Raw genomic sequence first — 22,718 nt, 5'->3', positions numbered from 1 at the left:
TGGGATACTGGGGGAGCCCAGCACTAGTGCTGATGTTGTTGAAGGGAAAGTGTTACCTTGTTCAAATAACAATATGGGAATGAGCTTTCAGAAAGGGAACCCAGCTCTTCCTCTTCTCCCATTTTCCAGATCTTATGTTCAGATGTGGTAATTTCCCAGGTGGCATCATGAACATTGTGGATAAAGAACAGGAATTTTGGCAATTAAGAAGAAAGAGGGGCCTAATGACATTTGCATGGGAGAAGGGGAAAGGCAAAGAAGCCTAAAGCAAGACTTGAAGCAAGTGGAAGGTATCCCTGTGCAGATGATGAAGTTTGGGTGGCAGACAATGAGACTTCTCCAACATCTAGGACAGAGTACTCTTAGAAATGACAGGGTTCTCAATACAAAAGCAGGATGTGGTATTAGACTAAAATGCACTAGCCTGAAAACTGACCAGTTTATGAAAAGGAAGCTCTTTCTTGCCCTTCTTTTATAGAGCTAATCTCTCCTGTGCAATGCAGTTGGGGATGAGACATGGGCAACGACAGTGACCTGAGTGAAATCCAAAAAGCAAATTGGCAGTGCAGACAGTGGACAATAAATTAGATTTAAAAAAGTCTCTCAGGTTTAATAACTTGAAATGAACACAGATACGGAAGTCTGAGACAAGAAATACACCAAAAATCTGTCAGTGTTCCAGGGGTGGACTGGAAGAGGTGGGAGGAAGCACAGATCTGTAAAGTGATTTGTATAAAGCTATAATATAACAAATCCATCAGTGCATTACTCTATCAGCGAGATGCCAAGCCAGTATTAGTGTAATTAAACCGATTGCTGGGTAGCAAAACATCGTGGTTTATGTCACTACACAGCAACCTGATCATTTTTAAGGAACCTCACCCCCTAGCTCCTGTTACCAGCTTTACATCCTGCCAGGGTGCTGTGTAACAGTGACCTGTCCCCGGGAACAGCACCTCGCCGTTTGCAGAACTGTGCTGTCTGCAGATAGCATCGCTGTTTCGTGCTGCTGCTCCCCACTGACGCTCAGCAAGGTCATGCTGCATTCCACGGCACATTCTGATGGGTGGCACGTAGGCACTGTGAAGGGGATGCCGGGCTGGAGCATTTCTCCGCTGCTCCCCTTGAAAGCCAATTACCCTGCGGATGAATAACACGGCCGAGTGTATCACACACGCACAAAGGGACATAAGGTCAAATATATTGCAGGAAAAAAGCTTAACGCTTCTGAAAACATCTCTATTTCCCCTCTGCCTGCCCTACGCGGGCTCAGCTGCTGCCAGCTATGACGTGTAGCCTATGGTTGAACCAGCTCCAGCCAGAGACATTAAGAATGAGTCATTTCTGTGTTTTAACCTTTGCCGAAGGAGCAAGGATTGATTAAAGCAGCGCTAACCCGCAGGCCAAGCGGAAAACAGTTCATGGAACCGGCAGCAGCGGCAGCAGCCGGCAGCCGACACCTGCCCCGACCGAGCAGGGACCGCCCCTCGCGGGCTCCCCGGCAGGCCCGGTGCGGAGGGCGGACACCCCGGCCATGTCCGGTCCCGCTCCCTGCGGCAGGCAGGCAGGCGGTTACAGCCGTTAACGGCACGGCCCGCCCCACCGCCGTCCCCAAGGGCCGCAACCCCTCCTCTAGGGACGCTGCCCCTCCTGACCACTGCGCTTCCGGCCAGGCCGGCCTGGCGATTGGCTGAGGCAGGCGGCGTCATCGGAAGTTATGATTCAGGACACGCCCCTGGCTCCGTTCAAACCTGGCTGGCGGTAAAGCGGGAAGGAGGTGAGGGGATGCTGGGGAGAGCGGGGCTGAGGGGGGGAGCGCGGGGCTGAGGGGGGGGAAGCGCGGGGCTGAGGGGGGGAAGCGCGGGGCTGAGGGGGGGAAGCGCGGGGCTGAGGGGGGGAAGCGCGGGGCTGAGGGGGGGAAGCGCGGGGCTGAGGGGGGGAGCGCGGGGCTGAGGGGAGCGCGGCTGAGGGGGAGCGCGGCTGAGGGGGAGCGCGGCTGAGGGGGAGCGCGGCTGAGGGGGAGCGCGGCTGAGGGGGGGCGCGGGCCGGGGCTGAGGGAACCGCCGCTGTTGTCGGGGGCTCCTCGCTGTCCGCGTTCGTTCTCCCGCCCTTCCCAACACATTCTCACGTTGACGCTGCGGCTGCCTTCAAACTCCCTCGTTCTAATAAATGTTGTTTCTGAGGAAATAAAAGCGTTGTTCGTGTTATAGCCTCTCATCGCCTTGTTTTATCTCAAGTCCGCTGTCCAAGTGCCTCTGCCTGAACGTCCCCGTTCTGTTTTCAGGTGATCTTTTACACATGATAACCTGTAAAGATGTTGAAGTTTAAATGCGGCGCCCGCAACCCGGCAGAGGCCGGACCCATGGAGCCCATCACCAACCGAATTTCTCGGCTAAATCTGCTCTTCCAGGTAAAGAGCGCCTGGCCTGGGATTAGCTGGGATCAGTGTCTGCGTCCAGTATATCAAAACACAGTTTTGCTTGTATTTTTTCTACAAACTGCACAATTTTTTCTCTCTCCTCTGCTCTCCCCATCTGCCACTTAAGCTTCTTACCATTTGATACCAGTGCGTTGTTCTTTGGAGGAAGGGGTAAAAGAAAGGGATAACTAGTTGGAGTTCAAAGTGGGCATCTACTTTGCACAAAGTTTGATGAACAGTTTATATACGTAGAATCACAGAACAGTTAGGGTTGGAAAGGACCTTACGATCATCCACTTCCAACCCTCTTGCCATGGGCAGGGAAGCCTCACGCTAAACCATGTCACCCAAGGCTCTGTCCAGCCTGACCTCAAACACTGCCAGGGATCTGTAATACTATAGCCTGAAGTGGATTTCGCCGCATGATGATGGAATATTGCATTCTGTATCCTGTAATCTGCAGTTTTTCATGGGTGATGTAGCTGAGGGTTTTGCCCTGAGATGGATTTACCTAACCAGCTGCTATTTTATCACTGGAGGATTTGATCAGCAGCTTTTCCTTCTAGAGCTAATTTTGATACTGACTGCTTAAACTATTTATGCCATGAGAAAAACCCACATGGTACAATGTCAAGGAAGAAGCCAGGGGGATCAGGGCTATCAGTAGAGTGTAGATAGTTTCTAGAAAGCTGTGATTTGAACTTTAATAATATTTAAAGGATTGGTTTGCATACAGGTGAAGTACCTGTAGCAGCTATTACAGGCAGATATAGCGAGTTCGTATATTTACCTCACACTTCTGCATTGTTTGTCTGATTTCTGAAGTAGTGATTTTTAAATGAATAATATATAATCAGCTCTATACATATGTTATTGATTTGAGGCTTTTCATTGTTGTCTGAGACTCCATCTGCTGTTGCTTCCTTTTTTTTTTCCAGGGGAAGCCACTCTTTGTAACTCAACAGCAGATGTCTCCTCTCTCCCGGGAAGGCATCCTTGATTCCTTATTCGTCCTTTTTGAAGAATGCAGAAACCCTGCTTTAATGAAAATTAAACACATTGGCAACTTTGTCAGGAAGTGTAAGTTTAGATTAATCTTCAGGTGCCATTTTAAAAGATAGTTCTTAATGTTTAAATCATGCTTTAGCTGCTTTGAGTCATTAATGATTGTAATGCAGGTCTTGGAGCATCTGACTTTTTGTGGGCAGACTCAATATGTGAAGGGGATGTTGGCAATCTCAGTGAAGCTTTGATCAGGTCCAAAAAGGTCAAATGCAAGTGTTTTTTAAAGTGTGGTGACTCAAATACGTGTCCTTCTTAGTCTGTGCTATATAGTAGGGTTGACTATATACTGGGGTTGAGGGGTACTTTCTTTGAAAGTGTTACATACAGCAGAGCTCCAAGTACACCCAATAGAAGGATGTCAGGAGTTGAGAGCAGGACAGTGACTAGAGGTATAAGGGGAAAAAAGTTTTAGAAGGGAACTTGGTAATTATTGGCTGTTTCAGCTTGTCGTAGCCTTTGGATTCCATGTGTTATCTGATTTTTGCATGTGTAACTTGTAAATCGTGATTCTGTAAATCTGAAACACTATTGTAAATAGTGCTTGTAAATAGTAAATTTTCAGCACTTTGAAGCACTATTGTAAATAGTGCTTCAGAGATACAATTCTGGTGGTGTAAATATTCTACTGATAATGTGCTCGGATTCTTTCTGGGAAAAAGTGAAAAATTCATCACTTTTTCTACTAAGATATACTGGAAAGCTATTTGGTTTCAAGTAACTTCTCATGCCCTTTATGATAGATCCATTCAATAGTTTCTAGATATTATTAGAAAGTAATTTTCGGCTAGTCTGAAGAATTTTTAGAGCAATCTCCTGTGAGCAGTTGGTTATCACACTGACGTTTGAAACTAGTCCACGGAAAACTTAAACTGAGTAGCTGAAAGAGGTGTCTCCGGTTATTTGTTAGAAAATAGGCTAGTGCCTCCCACAGGCAGAGGAGGAAACCCTGCCACTTGACTCGGAGAACTCTGCTGGGTAAAGCCCTCCTATTTAGAGATCAGACTTTGTATTGGTAAAGGAGGGTTGGAAAGAAATTAGAAACAAAAGAGGCTATCAGCCTATAATATTATGAATGGGGAAGAATTATGGTTGCTATGGGAACTCTCTTAACATTTCCTGGTTCTTTTGTATGAGCCATATTTCAGTCTTAACTATGCATTAATGCAGTCTTTTTCTAGTTCTGTTGTGGTTTTGTTTTCTTTTTCTAAGATGCACATTTTGGAATGATTTCACATTCCTTGAGAGTGGAACTAAAAGATGTTGGTTTTGTTTTTGTGGTTTTTTTTAATTCCTCATTTTTGATGGTGTGTTTGTTACAAAAAGCCAGTTGGCCAATGTAAAAATAAGTGTTTTATTTTTCTAGATGCAGAGACAATAGCTGAATTAAGGGAACTGCAACCTGGTGTGAAGGATTTTGAAGTGAAGAGTGTGGTTGGCTCTGGTCACTTTGCAGACGTAAAAGTAGTAAGAGAGAAAGCTACTGGTGATGTGTATGCTATGAAGGTGATGAGCAAGGAGTCCTTGCTGGCACAGGAGCACGTATGTATATTTTTCTGTTGTGAGACTAGAACAATAAAGTACACTTTGAACATTCTCTTTTTGTCACTACTATTAGAATTAAGTTAAAATGTCTTGCGATGGATCATCCTACGTTTCAGTGAAGTAATATAACTGTGTAGTTTTGCTGTATTAAAAAGCCATTGCCATAGACTTGAATCTATTGGATGAGGTGCCATCCATCCCCAAAATGACCCTTGTCTTAAAGAACTTACTATCTAATTGTAAGACAAGAAAAAACAGCTGGAGAAAATACTGGATCGGTATTGATCAGCTTGTTGATGGCTTCAATTTTCAGGCAATGTGTTCATTAAGTTTTTTGTTTTAAAGACAGAGATAGAATGTCAGGAGTGGGTGTGAAGGCAAACTGTGGTGACTGGATTTTTATGGAGAGCCTCTCACTAGCTTGAGAAATGTGTTACTTGAGAACTTAAAAAAGAGATAATGGAGGTTGTGATCATAGTTTGGTGAGAAATAGAAGTTAATTTTCACTGACATGAGCTGACAAGTAGGACAGAGATACTCCATGAAAGACCTTGTGAATTTATACAGCAGTATCTGCATCAGTTGTTCCCAATACACGATGCAGTTAGGTTGCTCCTGAGATTCCATAGCCTTGTTTGTGGCCTTCAGAAATGAAGATAAACTAAAATCGCTCTTGCTATGGCATAGGCTGACAGGAAGCAAAGTATGATACTACCCTCAGTATGAGACTTGTTCAGTCTTGTTGAGTGTGGGTGAGTGAAATAGGGAATGTTGATCTAAATGAATGTGCAGCATCTCTGGTAATAAAATTAATTTCTTGTTCTGGCTGTGCATCTGAATAATTAAATAGCTACTTTACAATGAATTTATTGCTGAATTAGCTGTGAAATGCTACCCCATAATTGCTCTAGTCTATTCTTGTCTGATTGTTTTGAGATCAGTTTTTTTTTTTTATTAGGGCCAGGCCAGATGAGGTCAACCAGCTGCATCTGAGACTGGTATGCTTTACCAGTTTGAAAGAGAAGCTGGTCTTTGTTGCAGGACTACTCAGTTGAAAGCAAGCTAGACAACAGAAGTTGGAAGGAGAACAGAAAACACAAAACACAGGAGTAAAATTACCTTTTAAAGGTGCACCTCGCAAGGGAAAAGCATTTAATAATTTCAGTACAATTTCTTTAATGTGTGCGTTTGGCATAGACTCAAATCTTTCTAAAATGATTGGATTCTAATGTATTCTAACTCATTTTCATCATGTTCTAACTGTTATAACTTCCTTTTCTCGTAGATGTCTTTTTTTGAAGAAGAACGGAGTATATTATCTCAGAGCACCAGCCCATGGATTCCACAGTTACAATATGCATTTCAAGACAAGAAGAATCTCTACTTGGTAATGCCTAGTCTTTGTTTCTTTTCTTCTGTGATAAACACCTTTACTGTTCTGTAGGTTTTCCCGCATTTCATGCCACTGTTTGATATGTGTCCAATGTAATATGGAGAAGTTGAACAGAGTATCTTTTCTGTATATGAACTATATCTTTTCCTTTAAAAATTTATGTAGGTTATGGAGTATCAGCCTGGAGGGGACTTGCTGTCACTCTTAAACCGATATGAGGACCAACTAGATGAGAGTATGGTGCAGTTTTATCTTGCAGAGTTGGTTTTAGCCATTCACAGTGTCCATCAGATGGGTTATGTACACCGGTAGGTAAAGATTGCTTTGCATTGTGCATAATATGTGATCAATAGCGTTCCATAAAACCATGTTATGGAATGATGTGTTCTTAGTTGTTTTTTTTAAATAAATATATATTCTATCCCCTTTCAGGTCAGTGTTTTACATGCTCTATCAGAAGGGAAAATTAGAAAATTAATCATACTCCAACTATAATTGTAGCTAAAGGCACTAACTTTGATGTAAAGTTCAAACTAACATCAAGAAAGGATTGTTACATATATTTTTGGGAGGCTTAGGAGAAAGAAGTCTAAATATTGCACTATAAAAATTAAAATCTTTTCCAGAGATTGTTGCACCAATATTTTAGGAGCAAATATTTTGGGGAAATTAGTGTCACTGTTAAAACTTCTGGTGTGTGATTGGTGAGCAGGGCAGTAAAGGATTTTGGAGCAGTTAAAGATCAAAGGGTTTTCTAAAGATCATCTCAAGGCTTGCAGGCTGTTACTGTATATATTTTTACATCTTACTGATGTTTAATAAATTTATTCCATTCTAAAGCTTTGGAAATGTTGTGAGGTATTTACGTTATGAAGTATTTATGCTGCACTTAGAGCATAGGCTGTGACCTTCTAATGCAATGTAGCTGCCTGGATGTGAATGATATGTAGAATAAGTTGTGAGGAAATTTGGGATGAAAGCTGCATAATACGCCACTGTAACTCAGTTACAATGTAATCAGGGTGCAAAATCACCTTCTCTTCCCATTGTCTATCAATAATTAATAACTTTCTGTGGCATAAGTGGGAACTTTACTACTTTCATATTTGCTTGGAAACAGAACAACAGTTGGAAGTAAGACTCCCACTTGTTAAGGTTTTATGCAACTGAGCACATGGCTGAGTGCAGCTGAATAGGGTTATCCTGTTATCTACATATGACAGCTGGGAATGGTATGGAAAGGTACTGATTGCTTTCTTCTTGCTTACAGAGACATCAAACCAGAGAATGTTCTTATTGACCGAACAGGACACATTAAACTGGTGGACTTTGGTTCAGCTGCCAAAATGACAGCAAACAAAATGGTAATAATGTGGTTGGAAGCTTTGCCTATGGGTTGGTTGGTCCAGTCAAAAAAGGAAAACTAGCATTTTATCTGTTCCTTGATTACACCAGGTTCTTCTGCCTTTCTTGTCCAATATGGAAGCTATTCATAATGATATATTTCTATTTATGTATGGTTTATCAAACATGAACTCAAGTATCTTTTGCAGCTCTCAGTAGATCTGTATCTGCTTCCTAACATTTTAATACACTTACTTGTAAAGGCAGCTCTACTTTCTCATGGTGCTGCACTGCATTACAGAATCATGCTTCTAGGGATCCTTACAACTGTTCAGTGCTGTGTTTAAAGGAGGACATGGATTTATAATTGTTCATGATTGGACTGAACCCCTGTTGTAACTAAGGTGGAACAGTTTTGAAGACTTGGGAGCTCTTGATTGAAATGAGTCTCATTTCAACGTTCCAGGCTTTGCTCACCAGAAAGCACTCTATTCAAAGCTGTGAATCGGTTGAAGTTTTTTATAAGTTGCTTGTAAATTTAGGTAACTGCATACAAATTCAAGTGATAATTTGAAATTAAAATCTATCTAAGCGAGAACATGAAGTTCTACACCACATTCCTGTCTTGGTTTACAACTTTTTTTTGGTAGCATTTTCTGAGTATTGCAACTCTTAATATTCTGTTTTCCCTGTTTTCTTTGCCTTTTCAGTACTTCTTTGCATTGTCTTTTAATTTTTTTCTTCACATCATTTCAGTTATCTCAAGGTTTTTGTGTTAGTCTGCCTGCTTCTTTGTTTCAGTTTTTCATATCACTCAATGAACTGCAAAAATGATTGCAGTTTTGGCTCCTGAATTATTTTTTTCTAAGCACTCCAGAAATTTAAATACTAGTACTTTGCTGATAATGAATACAAGGTAAAAGGTAGAGATGCCACAGAATGCAATGAGGGCAGGGAATATTTATATTAAATTTGACTATTTTTGATATTTCATCTCTGATGTCCTTGTTTATATTAGTTGAAGCAGTAGTGCTAGAGTGTGTATACTGCTTAAAATATTAGTTTAGTAATCCTGTGCTTTTTAGAATGCTGTTTTTCTCCTTTAGCTGTTTGTACTTGCTAGTAACAGTTAGCTCTGATAATCTGACTCTTTTTCTATCAAATAGCTTGCTTTCTGTTTGTTTACCAGCAGTTTCCTTAACCTTGCACTTTTTTGCTTAACAGCCTTGCTTAAATTTACTTACTTAAAATTCACTTAGAGGCCTGAAAATTGTCTCATTTGAAAAAAGCAAATAAGAAAGATTTGGTATATTATGAAGATCACAATGCACAGACAGTGCTATAAGTTCACTTGGTATATCTTTGCATCTAGGTAAATGCCAAGCTACCTGTTGGCACACCTGACTACATGGCACCAGAAATGCTAACAGGGTTGAATGGGGATGGTAAAGCTTCCTACGGTCTGGAATGCGACTGGTGGTCCCTGGGAGTCATTGCATATGAAATGATTTATGGGAGATCTCCCTTCACTGAAGGGACTTCAGCAAAAACCTTCAATAACATCATGAACTTCCAGGTAGAGAAAACTTCCGTATTCTTGAGTAAAAAGTAGTAAAGACTGGTTTTACTTTGTGGCTGTAGTAAAGACTTTACAGTTGAGATAAGAAGCTTATGGATGTCTCTTACTTTGTCAAGTTCAGAATATTCAGTGTATATGCTTTATATTGTTTTTATATGTCTCTGTATTGTATATCAAATGATTTTTGGTAACAGGTGTCGTGAATTGCAAAGTTTTAGCTGTCCTCTTAGGCAGCTGTAATTGCAACATGTGCAAAGTAGTCTGGAAAAGGAATCAGAAGGATTAATTATGTATTCAGAAAGTTTATAATCTTACGAAGTGTTTCAGGGTAGTAAAGAGGCTATGAAAAGCTGCAGGAAGACTTGAGGATATTGACTGCATGATTAAAACATCATGAAATTTAGTTTAAATAAGTTTAAATGAATGTATATGAATGGAAAAGTATCCCAACTGTATCCAGTGGTGGGCTCAAGAACAGTATCTTCATTTTATAATCTATGCAAATGTTAGTTTAGTTCTTAGTAACAGTCCAAAAAGCAGCACATAGAATGGTAGGAGGTAGTAGGAAAGAAAAAGGAAATAAAAAATCATGTGTAGCTTGAAGGAAGTCAACAAAGAGTGTTTGCCTATGGTCTCTTCTAATATGGGAATTAGGGGCATCAAATGAAAGTAGGCAGCGATAACTATGCTACAAACAGAAAAGGAAACTTCATATAGCACATTCTTATGCTGAGGAGCTCTTTGCTGTAAGTTTGCAGCTGCTGAATATTTATATGTGTTCAACAAATGACTAGAAAAAATCATAGAAGATGAATCTATTGAGATCTGGCAAATAGAGTCGTAGAATCCCAGCCTGGTTTAGGTTGGAAGGGATCTTAAAGCTCGTCCAGTTCCAACCCCCTGCCACTGGCAGGGACACCTTTCACTAGACCAAGTTGCTCCAAACCCTGTCTAAGCCTGCCCTTGAACAATTCCAGGGGTGGAACACAAAGACATCATCCCTGGTTCAGAAAAGCCTAAGCTACTAATCCTTGGAAGTTTGGGAGAATTTTCTGGGAAAGTGTCTTGTTTTCCTCTTCCATTTGTGTATCCCTTGGCCATTTTCAGCATAAGATGGTGACCTGGGACTGCCATTTGTCTGATTAGGAATGGTTGTTCCTGTGTTATCTTTGCTGCAGTAAATACATATAAAAGCCTAACTGGAAAAAAATACCCAATACTTTAATTTGTATGCTATAAGTATTTATCCAGTCTGCTTGATATAAAATAATGAAACTTAATTTTACTGCTGTGGGACTGTTTTCCTACTGAGCAGAAACCCTTTTCTTTCTTTTTTTTGCAGAGATTTCTGAAGTTCCCAGAGGATGTGAAGGTTAGCAGTGAGTTTCTTGATCTGATCCAGAGCCTGCTCTGTGGGCAGAAGGAAAGGCTGGGTTATGAGGGACTCTGCTGCCATCCATTTTTTAATAAAATTGACTGGAACAACATCCGTAACTGTAAGTAGAATAACACTGCATTTGTAATCAATTCCTGTTGCTTTGGGTAACGTGAATGTTTGTACAATGTGAATATTTAGGTGTGCTTGATCTGAATTGTTATTCATAATGAAACAGGGCTGTGTCCTGGAGCAGGTGTTTTTAACAAAACAATTCATTTTGGTTCCTGGATAGGACATGTTATCTCTCAGGTGAAAATTGCAGGGTAAGATGAAGTTTAATACACTTCCATATGAATTTCAGATGCAATTGCCATATTACTGCAGGCACTAGACTAGAAAATCAAAATGGTCCTTTCCATGTCCTTCCTTGGATTAAAATGCATCAGTATGTTCTTTCAGGCCTTTTCCACCTCAGTTTGCTTAATTTTGGCTTAATCTCATTATTTTTTGTTTTCTTTAGCTTTCTCTCTTTCATTGCTTGTGGTTCAACTTCATTTGAGTTGTTTTTTGCTTTGTGTGTTTTGTTGGGTGTTAGCTCCTATAGGTGTTGATACATCAGTGGTCATAGGGACACTGGAAGTTTTTCTCAAGCTTAATTTGGCAAATAGATGACTCATTTTTATTGACAAAAATCCATTCATTCCACTAGGAATAGAATAAAACCACTGAAGCAGGTAATTTTCTCTGCAGAAAATTGTTTCTAACACCATGGAAGCGCTGGAATTCAGTATTTGGAAGTACTGAGGCACCAGCATCATGGCAAAAGCAAATCTTCCACAGACTGTCAATGATCTATGTATGAGAACCTGAGTTGTGCTGGATAGTATTTGAGATTATTTGGACTGTAAGATTATCTGGGCAGGGAAGGCGTCTGTATTATATTCTTTATCCAGTATGCTGTAAGAGCAATGACTGTGCTCCATTTTCATGATAAATTGCTAAGCCAATGCTTCTACTTTTGATGACTATCTCAGCACTTCAGCTGTCAGCTCCACAGAATATTTACTCACTTTTCTGTTGATTCATTAATTTTGAACTTGTGGAGCTGCTCTTCTGTTAAATTCCATTGTTTCTGTGCTTTGAGAGGCATTGAGGCTTGAGAGTCTTTTCAATCATTTTATCATACATTTCCCAGAGTTCAGCTCTTTCTGCCTTCTTTCCCCAGAGCCCTGCCTGAGCCACCAGTTTCCATTTCTGAAGCTTTTACTTGGCATTTGTATCATATTATCTCAGACCTGGGAAAAAAAAATAGCATGTGAGCATGAGTTGCGGTGTTTCCTTGGCAATTGTCTGTCCAGTATTCACACAACTGCATAAGTTAATGGGGTGTTTTGTCATTTCATGTGGCAACAGTGATACTGATGGACAAGCTGGCTGGCAGCTCTGATGTCATTACAATGTTGAAAGAAATCATTTGAGATTTAAAAATCCCCTTTCTGTCTGGAGCTGGCCACTGGATTGCATCATTCCCTGTAATATCCGGACCTACTGTGAAGATTCATGCAGTTTTGACCCCTGACTTCGTTGTTATGTCTCATACTTCATAAAACTCCACTGTATCTAGAACAAAACACAGCAGTCTTCTAGCTCTTAGTAGCAGATTCAGTGTATCACCTATTGCTTTGCTCTCTGCAGTGGTTCTCCATTTGCTGGTTTATTCAGAGCGCTGTCACTGTCATCCTGTTCAAAATCCTTGTTGGGTTTGACCCAGGCTTTCTAAAAGCTAAAGGTTTCTTTCTTATCTTGACCTCTGTTGATAGTGGTGTTTAACTGGAGCAGTGGGAGCCTAAGAAGATAAGGAAACTTGTGAGTGCTGGCAAAGGTCACAGGATTTAGATTTACATTAAAGAGTCTCACTCCCTGAAGTTAACCTGGTCAAAGTTTTAGGTATGGCATGGACTTGGGGATCTGAAAGTTCTTTTCCGACCTAAATGATTATGTGATTGCGAAATAAATTCTGTGTCAGCACAATCAGACTTTCCTCTGGTCTATAAAAGTAATGATGTTATTTCTATTATAGACTGAGAAAGGTAGGGAAAAAATTGGTACCCTTGCCTTGCAGGTATTCAAATTGTCATGCTGGGAACTCCAGGATAACAGTCCTTAATGCACCGATTTTGGTTAAGAATGTGTCATTAAGAGGCTTTTCAGGGTTACATTTTGTTGTTATGGTAACCTATGAAACACTTGACTTTTCAGTAGCCCCCTTCCCAACAGACAGTTGCCTCTAAAAAAGCTCCCAACTTCCTTGGTTGAAGTAGCATGTGTCTGTAGAGGCAGCTCTTCCACTACAGAAATAGAATCCAACCATTAAACATAAGGTCAGGTTTAACTGAATCTGTGTCAACAGCTAATCTTCCCCTACCTTGGAGTATTTTACTGAAACTTATTTATAGATTCTCCTCTCTGCATTTGTTGTTTTCTGCTGTTCAATGACTTGTAAAGCTTCTAAAAAAACCAGACCAGACACCACCATCTCCCTCAAAAAAAGAAAAAACTTTGGAAAGGTTGTGTTGATTTACTTGACAGAATTTTCTGACAATGGGATGGAATTTATCTACCTAGAATAAACGTATTTATGTCTGTGTTTCAGCTACATGATCAGCATTTTAACTGGAAAGTTAATAACAGAACTATTTGAGTACTTGCTAATTATCTAAAGCTGGAGGTAGAGAATGGAGGAATGTCGTACTTGAGTTATGAGCAAAAAAGTTGCATTGCATATAATTTGGGTACTTTGTTAACCACCTTTTGTTATTTAAAATCCATAAATTCCATCAGCTATTTAATTTGGAACCAAAAATCTGCTTGCTGAGAGGTGGTCAGACAACTTTTATTGTCATTTAAGCAGTACATATGTGTAGCAAAAAGAATATTTCATTTTAAGAACTGTTTTGTAACTCCAGTCCAAGAGGTCTTGAAAATGGAATAGCATATTTGGACTTGCATGAGGAAACTGTATATGAGAAAAAAAGAATGAATGTCTTGTGCAAACAGAAGAATTTGAGAAAGTGTTGAAGACTGGTATTTAGGGTATATGTTCTGCTATTAAACAGGTAGGAACACAAATCTCATTGTTTGTAAGTCCAGGATTCTTCCTTACCCTCAGGAACCCAGAGTTGTCATTCATGGTTAAACACTGTGATGTTTCATTTCAATGAAAATGTGTTGACTTGTTTCTATAAGTGGAGATCACTTTCATGCCAGCTTGAAGATTGCTTTTATGTATATGCTGGATCATCGTCTTGACAGAACAGTAAAGATGTTAAGATAATATTACATATATTGGTTACAACCAGTATAATGCCTTTTTTTAAAATTTTTTATTTTGAGTTATTTTAGAGAAAACATCCTTGAATTACTTTTTGTTTTCCATTTCTTCCATAACACATTACTCACATAGGCCTTTTAAAGCCTGAGGAAGGGTAATGCCTAACCTACTGCATGGATGCTTTCCTCAGAAGGCACATATAGATCACCTTGCAGATCCAGGAAAGACACATTTTTATTCTTAAGAAAAGTGTATTTCCTTTCAGTTTCCTATTTCAGTCTTTCAGTGTCCCTGGGGAAATGCAGTATCTTTTTTCTGAATTTGCATGAAAATATTTTGAAAGGATGGAGAGACCTGATTAAGGCAATGTTCCTTGAACTACTTGTAAATACATACTCTCAAAACCAAAAAGCAGCTTCTTTTCATGCAGACATTTTCTCTAATCCTAATGAGAAACCAGTTACAGAACTGCAGTGCATGTGTGCTGGAGTTTGCTGCTTTCTTTTTTCTCTTAAACTTAGCAACCTACAACACCCCCTTTTCCTCTGAAAGTCATTCTTTGGAACAGATGGAAGAGGGTTACATCCTTCTACAAGTGGGGAGGTATCTAGGCAAGCAATGGGCTTTTTTAAAACATGCAGTTCTCTACAAGATACTTTAAATGGTAAATAGAACATGTATGTTTGTTTGTAACATTGGAAACAAAAATAAGTCTTCATACCCAACCAGTTTGTATGAATAGGTTTACTGTCTTTTTGAGTAATAGTTTTGCCTCCTCTTTGGGAGGGGGTGAGCCTGAAAAGCATGCAGATTTTTCACCATGTCAGATGGGATGGCATGGTTTTAGCTTTTAGTTCAGGGTTTTAACATTTAGAGGCTTGTCTTGACCTCTACTAAAGGATTTTTCCCTTTGAAGAAGCAGTTGGTAAGCATGTCAATGTATTTGCATTCACCAGTCTGCATCTTGACCTGAAAATACTATAGTTGTGTGACAGTTCTCTGATTTTAAGCAAGAAATAATAATTTAACTAGATATCATGTCACCCGTGTTTGAAAACGCAATTACTTCTGTTTTAGCTAGTTTTTTACAAGGCTACTCTGTTTATTCTGTAGATATTTTGGACATCAGACAAAGGACTCCTTAGTCGTAAGAGTAAAGGAATATAAAGAAGCTACCAAATAACTGAAAAATCCCAGAGTGGATCTAGCTTTTTTTCCTTAAAGATGTTCCCTCTTACTCCTGAGTCTTTTTCCAGGGCCCTAAAACTTCTGAAGAAGTTCTCATTCTCAGTTACTGTTGGCAGTTTGGATCTACTTAACATCTAGAGGTATTTCTATTGAATGACTGCTTTTCAGAAGTTTTCTTTTTAGTTGCTACTGTTTCTTGGTACAACTCTTGTAACAGGGTTATGCTGCAAACTTGCAGAGGTTTCGGACTTACAGTCATGGATTTATAGTGAATGCAGACTGGAGGGCAAATTATTTTTCAGTATTTTTCAATCCAGTATTCACAATTTCTCCACTGTTCACATAGTTTATTGAACATTAGAAGATATTCTGGTGTTAAACACTGTGCTTTGTAAACTAGTTTCCTACCAGCCCCAAAGGTTTGCTCTGTCTCTGATTCAGTTTTGTCTTTGCATCCACTGTTCCCCTATTGAATGCCTTTCCTCTTTTTATGTGCATGCTGATCTTAGGCATATTTAAGTTATATTTTCTTTTACGCATATGGTTTGACTAGGAATTCGTATTGTTGGTAAGGGGAAAGTCTTTATTTTTCATTGCAAGGACTTGGAGATGACTTTTAAGATCATCTTAGCTAATTTCTGGTGAGAAGTAAGGCACTAGATCTCTGTTTCAAAGATGAAGTTATCTGTCAGGCTCTGAGCAGTATATAACCTGATGTTAGACCATTCTAAGAAGGCAGTTAAATTGGGCTTTGCTACCTCTTTAAGAAAGATTCTAGACTTCCCCAGACAAAGTGAAGAGGTTTTGCTGTTTTCTCTATTACTTCACTTCACAGACAGTATATTCTTAGTCTTCAAAACCAATGTTAACGCCCCCCCCCCCCCCAGCAACCCCTTCCTCCAAGAGGATGGGCAAAGTTCTTTCAGCAGAGGTCCTAAACTAAAAAATAATTACTGAACTTCTCCTCCTCTGCTATGAATTAACTGTAACTTGGGTTTATATTTACATTGAAGACGGTATACTTACAGACTGGTTTCTGTTGCTTCTCTTTTTTTTAATCATGAAGAGCATATAAAAGAGTGGCTGGATGCTATCCTGACATTAAGTGAATTTAAAAAAACCCCCACAGATACTAATAAACAATCTGTGTTCCAAAATCATGTTTACAGTACAGAAATGTCAGCTTTATATTGGATCTAAATTTATATTATAACCAATAAACCAGCAGAAATTAATAAATTAATGCTATTGAAAGAAAATGGAAATGTTCTGGAGCCGGTCAGTAAAACTGCTTACTCCAGAACCTATTTAATTTGTGTATTTTCCCCATTTATCTCATTCTAATGTACTTGGAACTGTTGTACGTGAGCAGCATCCTATCTGCTTCATGGAATTTCTTCTCACTTCCTTGCTTTGGAGCCACGTCAGAATGGCTCCTTGGGGAGCTGCTTACAAAGCCTTCATGTGCACTTGTGATTTACCAGTTTATACAAACAGATTCCTTATTTTTTTTGGCTGTTAATGCTGGTTTGGCGGGTAGTTGAAGCATGCATTTGTTTAGAGAACGAAGAGTTAAAAAGCGGGCTGGGAAAGGCTTCGGCAACCTAGAGGGAGCCAGCAAGCTCCAGCCCTGACTCATTCTGCCCTGTCAGTCAGATAAGCCTCAGCATCTGTCACGACTGCAGGCAGGTAGGGTTAAACTTCGAGCACGCAGAGTGAGGAGCAGGGAGCCTGCACTGCAGGGGTTGTAATGTTTGTTCCCGGTTCTTCAATTCTCATCAGCCCTTCAGCTACAGGAGATCTATACTGGAGCCATGGTAACGGTTTTAGCACACTACACTTCCATCAGCTTGTGACAATGGGCTGTGTTCTAGTTGCTGACTGAAGAGCTGTCTCCTTTATAGAGCAAAGAAGAGATTAGTAGATTTGCAGTGAGAGAGGACCCGAGTGATGAAATAACTTAAAAAAACCCAAACCCAACCCTTTTAGAAAACGTGATTTAATGAGGCAGGAATTGCACAGCAGGTTTTTGCATTCATTCCTTTCACACACATAACCGAGCCAGCAGGTAGCTTGGGTGCTGCACATCATTGAGAAGAACTTGTTCTTTTGTTCTGCTGGTTAATTAAACTGAAGCAAACACGAGAAAATCAGCTGAAATGAGGCAACTGCTTAACAAGTTAAATGGTACCAATTTAGAAATTGTAGTAAGAAATACATTGTGATTCCTGCTATTTATACCCCTCTTCAGAGCTGATTGTATCGGAGCCAGACTGCAGTGGTGTCCTGACAAGAGTTCCAGATCTTTAGCAAGCTCTATAGAGACATAAAATCTCACTGATATTTCTTCCCTTCCTGAAGACCAATTAGTTTCTGGTAGCTGTAGTTTATTAGAATTGTCCAGGAGAAAGACTAGTTTGCTGTTGATTAGAAGCTTATATTGGGAGGATTCTTGGTAGTATTAAAGGTTAAAGGTATCCCTTAGCTGACTAGCAAAGGATCAGGCTATGTTCTCATGTAGTGTCACTAATTGCATAGGTTGGAGACGTTTTCTAGATGAATCAGAATGGAATTACTTTCGGCTATATCACAGTGCTGATTTCCTTAGCCTGATGCTTTGATTTGATTCCATGTATGTGTTTAAAAAACCAAAACCTAACCTGAAAAAAACCCACCCCAAACCCAACAATCTCAAATCCCTATCCTAAACCCCAGTTTCATCGGTGGGGGAGACATTCTGCCTGCAGAGTGGTAGCCATCTTGGTAGCTTAAGGGTTAATCTCTTGTTGCTGTAATACATTGGAGAGCAGCGGCTCAGTCTGCTTGTGTTAGCAAGATTAAAAGCAGGAGCTGCAGTGCCATTGCAAGCACTGAATGAGTGGGACTGTTGCAGAGTGAACTGTAGCTGAATTTTGTCTTTTCTTCTTGCTTTTTTTCCACCAGCTCCTCCCCCCTTCGTTCCTACTCTCAAGTCTGATGATGACACCTCAAATTTTGATGAACCAGAGAAGAATTCGCGGGTTTTATCCTCTACGCGCCAGTTGAACCCAGCAGGTTTCTCGGGTGAAGATCTGCCGTTTGTGGGGTTTTCATTCATCAAGGCATTAGGGATCCTCAAATCAGAGTAAGTAGGAATTATTGCTTAGGTAGATTGCTTAGGACCATTGGAAAAAAATGTGAAGGTTTGTTACAGTGAGGATGGTGTGTGTGAGGAAAAGCTGTTTTAACTGGCCTGTACTCTGCTTTAGGGAAGCTGCCAGATTCTGGCTGGATCTGTTGCTACTGTGGCTTGTGCCTGTCCTACTGTTTTGTGATTATTTCTGGGATGAGGGGGAGGGAATGGAATGGAAAGATTGATTCTAAACCAGTTACTGTTAAAATTGTTCAAATACTTTCAGTCAGTTATTGCTGTTAACCAGGGAGCAGTAGGTGATTGCATTTCTGATACTGCAGATCCCTGAAAGAATGAGAATACTGAGGAGTTCAGACATGGAAAAGGGGGTGTGTGTTATTTTATTGGGTCAGAGAGTGGGCACCAAGTGCTGGGGATGTGTAAGGCTGAATCAGTGATCCACAGAAATGGAGCTCCGCTAATCTGGGAATGTGCAGTGATGGGTCAGTGAAGAAGAGAAGGATCTTCATGGCAGCTGACTATGTGCTATTGGGTCAAGTTAAATATGAAGACTGGACATTGCTGTATTTTGTGTTAAGACAGTGGAGATTTAGATGGAGTATGCAGGGTATGTGTCTGTGGAGGGAGGTAAAGATCTAGAAAAAGTGGGTTTCAACTGAAAGAATACATGCTTTCTGAGAGAATGCTGTCGGAGAAGAAGAAGATTATAAATAGTGGTATAAACCATTTGGTGTGGTGGGTGGTTAGTTTCTGATGACAGAGCTATTGAAAAAGTATTAGTGCAGTAGGTTAAGTTACAAAGTCCTTCCCTCAGTATCGTGAGGCCTCTCAGGAATGCAATGGCTTTAGCTGGGTTAGTGACTCAATGCACTTCAAGGTGCTGTGTTTTTGTGTCAACCATCGTTCACTGCTGCTCATTATTTCCCTTCAGGGACTTCGTTGTCAATCTGCCTTAATCAAGTTTTCATGTTTTTGTCATATTGGTTGTGATACTTGCTCTGCGGTAAGCGTGTAACCAAATCTGGTGATACTGTTGACATCTTTGATCTTGCCCACACTATGAATCAAGGTTATGTGCTGGTTATGCCAATAATAAAAAGGGAATCTTTGACTGTCTCTCTTCAGCAGAGTTGCTTTGATGACAAAAGAGGAAGGAAGGGAGAGGAAATAAAACCCCCTCAAAGTATTCTTTTACTTATCTATTATCAAATTATTATCTAATATTGAAATGATCTAATATTGTCAGCAGAATTAGGGAAATGGAGTGTTATATTTGTAGATCCTGGGGTTAAAAATCCATTGATTTAGAAGTGAAATAACTTACGGCATTACGTTTTCTGCCTGGGAGCTGCAATCCATCTATCAAACCTACATGGCCATTCATGTAACAGTCAGAAGAGGCTCAACAGTGACCATATATGTATGGTAAAAATGTGTATGTAATTGGTCCCAGGACTAGAACTGAAGAGGAGGTGAGGTAAAGTTCCAGGATCAGTGGTGTAAGTGTGCTGGAGGTTGAAGGCTGAAAAGTAATGCAGATATAGCAGGTGGATTAATGTACTTTCTTTGTGGAGCTCGTACTGAAAATTACTCTTGAAGTTACATTTGAATTCTGGTAATCGATGAGAAGAGGTACAGCAAACGAATAGAGATTAATGTGCTCTGGAGAAATTTTGACTGAAGTAAAATCTCTGCTTGGTGTGGCCTGTTTTCTCCTGAGCTGGAACAGAAAGACATCATGTACTTCATTTTCCCCAAAATAAATTTTAATAGAAGTAGATCTCAGTTTCTTTTTTTCTTTCTTTTTTTTTTTTTGGAATAAGATGTTGATAAATACACTTTGATTTTTTTTTTTCAGTAAATACTTGCATTTTCTTCTATGAAGGTGATTTAAATATATCAGAGTGTATGGAGACTTGAAAATATCTGTATTTAAATAATGCGGTGACTAGTTTCTTCTCAATATCACTGCGACACTGGGTCATAAAGCTCACTTCTTACTTATAATATGTTGTGTGTTGTACGTTTTGCTTGAGGAAATAAAGTACTGTTTCTGTCCACACTAGTTTGAATATCAAATTCTGGATGGGAAAGAGAACTGTACATGAGGGGTAGGCTTATCTGTTGCGAATCTTGGGATGTCTTCTCTGGAAGGTCCTAAGTCATAGTTTATCAGTTCAGAATTTTTCTTCTTAAAATCTTTCCTCTAAAAGTCTAACCCTTATTTTGCTAAGTGCTGCAGATCCGTTTTCCTGTGTCTGCAGCATGATAGCTCTAATGCCTCTAGTGCTGCTCCTAGTCAGGCCGGGCAACTGCAGAGTGCCATTAGCAAGGTCCTTGAAACTTTCATTGCTTTAATGTGAGGGCTGTCCAGCTATGAAGTTTAGAGTTATCCTGTTGCCTTTGTTCACTGGACACTAAGAAGCTGTAGCTGAGCTTGGAATTTCAAATACTTCAGAGAAATGGCAGTTAAAAAAAATGGACAGAAGGATAAAATAAGCTCTTTTTTCCAGTCTCCTCTTCCTCCTACCCACTTTGGGTTAGAAGGGATCACTGAAATCACTTTGACCTGTTGCCAGAAATCATGTAGTCAGCGTGTAGTTTAGAAGGGTCCACTGAATGAAATTATTCTATATGTTGCCCCATACCGTGAGTTTAGGGAAGAATTTGTGACCCTGTAACAAAAATAAGATTGAACAAAAGAGCAAAAGGCACAACAATAATGTGTGGTAGGAAGCAGTCAGGAGAAATCAAGGGCATTGCTTATGTCATAGGTTCCTGTACTAGCCAAGTGTTTGTTAATCACCTATATGATTCTAAGAACTGGGATCAAGCTGCAGAAAAGGAACAGCTAACTTCTTCCATCATGGCCTCTAAATTCTTGGTATGGGAGAGAACTGCCTGTCTGACTGCAAATCCGGCTGCTGGTTTGGCTGCAAGTGTGGGACTGTGACAAGATAACAGGCAACTGAGAGTTTAATTCCATTAAAAGCCAGCCCCACTTCACTTCTTGTCCCTAACCATGGCTGATCTCCAGTGCTCAGAACAAGTGACAGAAACCCTTAGATGCCAGAAATATGCATCAAGTGGTGAAAGAAAATTCTTCTTGTCCTTTGCAGGTGACTCTTAGAAGCCCTTAAGGCATAAGAGAATTACATTAGAAATCCAGGGCTAACCAAATATACCAAAACATCTAATAAAAGTAAATGCCTAATAAACTAAACTAGAATACCTCATAAAAATCAATACCTAATAAAACACACCAAAATGCCTAATTAAAAATAAATACCAAGATAAAAAATCGTTTATGATGTCAGTTTTTGCCTGCTTCTGACTGGAGCAGGGAAGCTGAAGTGGTCTGACTACTTATGATGCAAACCTTAGATTAATACAAAACGCTTGCTAAACCAGAACCTAGAGATACCTTCCCAGGCAAGGCTGACAGTGGGGCTAGTACCTAACCTCAGCTGCTGATATAGAGCTTTATTTTTGGAAATAATCTATCAGAATATAATAAATGTAATCCTAGTGATTCTTGAATTGTGGTCTGTGAGGCTATGGTAGATGGTCCAAACCTTTTCTGCAAGGTTCTAGGGCTTAAAATGAGCCATTCTTCCAAAAAGAAGGACTACTGATTTCTTCCAACAGTTTGTCTGGTTCTGGTAAACTCTTTCACCAAAGATAGATTAAAGAGGAAGCACAGGATGAGCATATCAAAAATATGCCTTGCTTCAGCTAGCTCTATTCACAGATTGATGCTATCACTGTTTGGTTTTGGTTGGGTTTTTTTAGGCCTGAGCAAGCATTTACGAGGGGGTGGAAGGTACAGATGAGTATAATGCTAAAAAGAATAGAGCATGAGGGCTGGGGGATGAGATTATAGGCATGTTGTGTGGGGGCCAGGATTAGGACAGATGGTGTCAAGCGTTGTGAGAAGGAAGAAGCACAGGTGAGCTGGGGGTTTGTGAGAGTGGCATAAAAGGACAAAGGAAGGTATGATGCACAAGAGAGGTTAAGGTGTGAGTTTGATACATCAGAACCAGTTTAGAGCTTTTGCTGTACTTCTACTTTCTTCATCTCAGCCACAGACTGGTGGAGCTTTTACTCAACTAGCACCATTTCTGATAGTTCTGCTGGTTGAGGCTGCTGCAGATCTGGCTGTGCAATCACTAGATGGGCAGCTGTCAGCTTGGTTGGCTTTAGCCATGCAGGCAGTGCATCTTTTGAAACTAAATTGGCACAGGTAGTGCTATCAGCACTTGGGACTATAGACTTTGGGGCTTTTCAGTCTTTTATTGCAGTTTTCTTGTTGATGTATGCCGGTTACCTTTTGTTAATCTTTTCTT

The 22,718-nt window shown here is 40.1% G+C and overlaps 1 protein-coding gene across 8 annotated transcripts in view; it reads left to right on the top strand.

Annotated features, from left to right (window-relative positions):
* Positions 1 to 1,743: 1,743 nt before the first annotated feature.
* The window catches only part of CIT (citron rho-interacting serine/threonine kinase), a 72,627-nt gene continuing 51,652 nt past the window's right edge, over positions 1,744 to 22,718 (top strand). For all 8 annotated transcript variants that reach the window (XM_061370578.1, XM_061370575.1, XM_061370574.1 and 5 more), the window contains exons 1-10: positions 1,744 to 1,761; positions 2,285 to 2,410; positions 3,358 to 3,499; positions 4,848 to 5,023; positions 6,312 to 6,413; positions 6,585 to 6,727; positions 7,690 to 7,783; positions 9,136 to 9,339; positions 10,685 to 10,838; positions 18,183 to 18,363. In XM_061370578.1, the coding sequence (XP_061226562.1) occupies positions 2,315 to 2,410; positions 3,358 to 3,499; positions 4,848 to 5,023; positions 6,312 to 6,413; positions 6,585 to 6,727; positions 7,690 to 7,783; positions 9,136 to 9,339; positions 10,685 to 10,838; positions 18,183 to 18,363 (1,292 nt within the window). In that variant the 5' untranslated portion in view covers positions 1,744 to 1,761; positions 2,285 to 2,314. The remainder of the gene's footprint in view (positions 1,762 to 2,284; positions 2,411 to 3,357; positions 3,500 to 4,847; positions 5,024 to 6,311; positions 6,414 to 6,584; positions 6,728 to 7,689; positions 7,784 to 9,135; positions 9,340 to 10,684; positions 10,839 to 18,182; positions 18,364 to 22,718) is intronic.

The sequence above is a fragment of the Neopsephotus bourkii genome, unplaced genomic scaffold (assembly GCF_033783945.1).
Source record: "Neopsephotus bourkii isolate Nb327-2 ecotype Australia unplaced genomic scaffold, CSIRO-AGI_Nbou_v1 NB_1542, whole genome shotgun sequence".
Classification (NCBI taxonomy): domain Eukaryota; kingdom Metazoa; phylum Chordata; class Aves; order Psittaciformes; family Psittacidae; genus Neopsephotus; species Neopsephotus bourkii.
The sequence above is the reverse complement of the archived record's forward strand: the minus strand, read 5'-3'. Positions and strand labels throughout refer to the sequence as shown.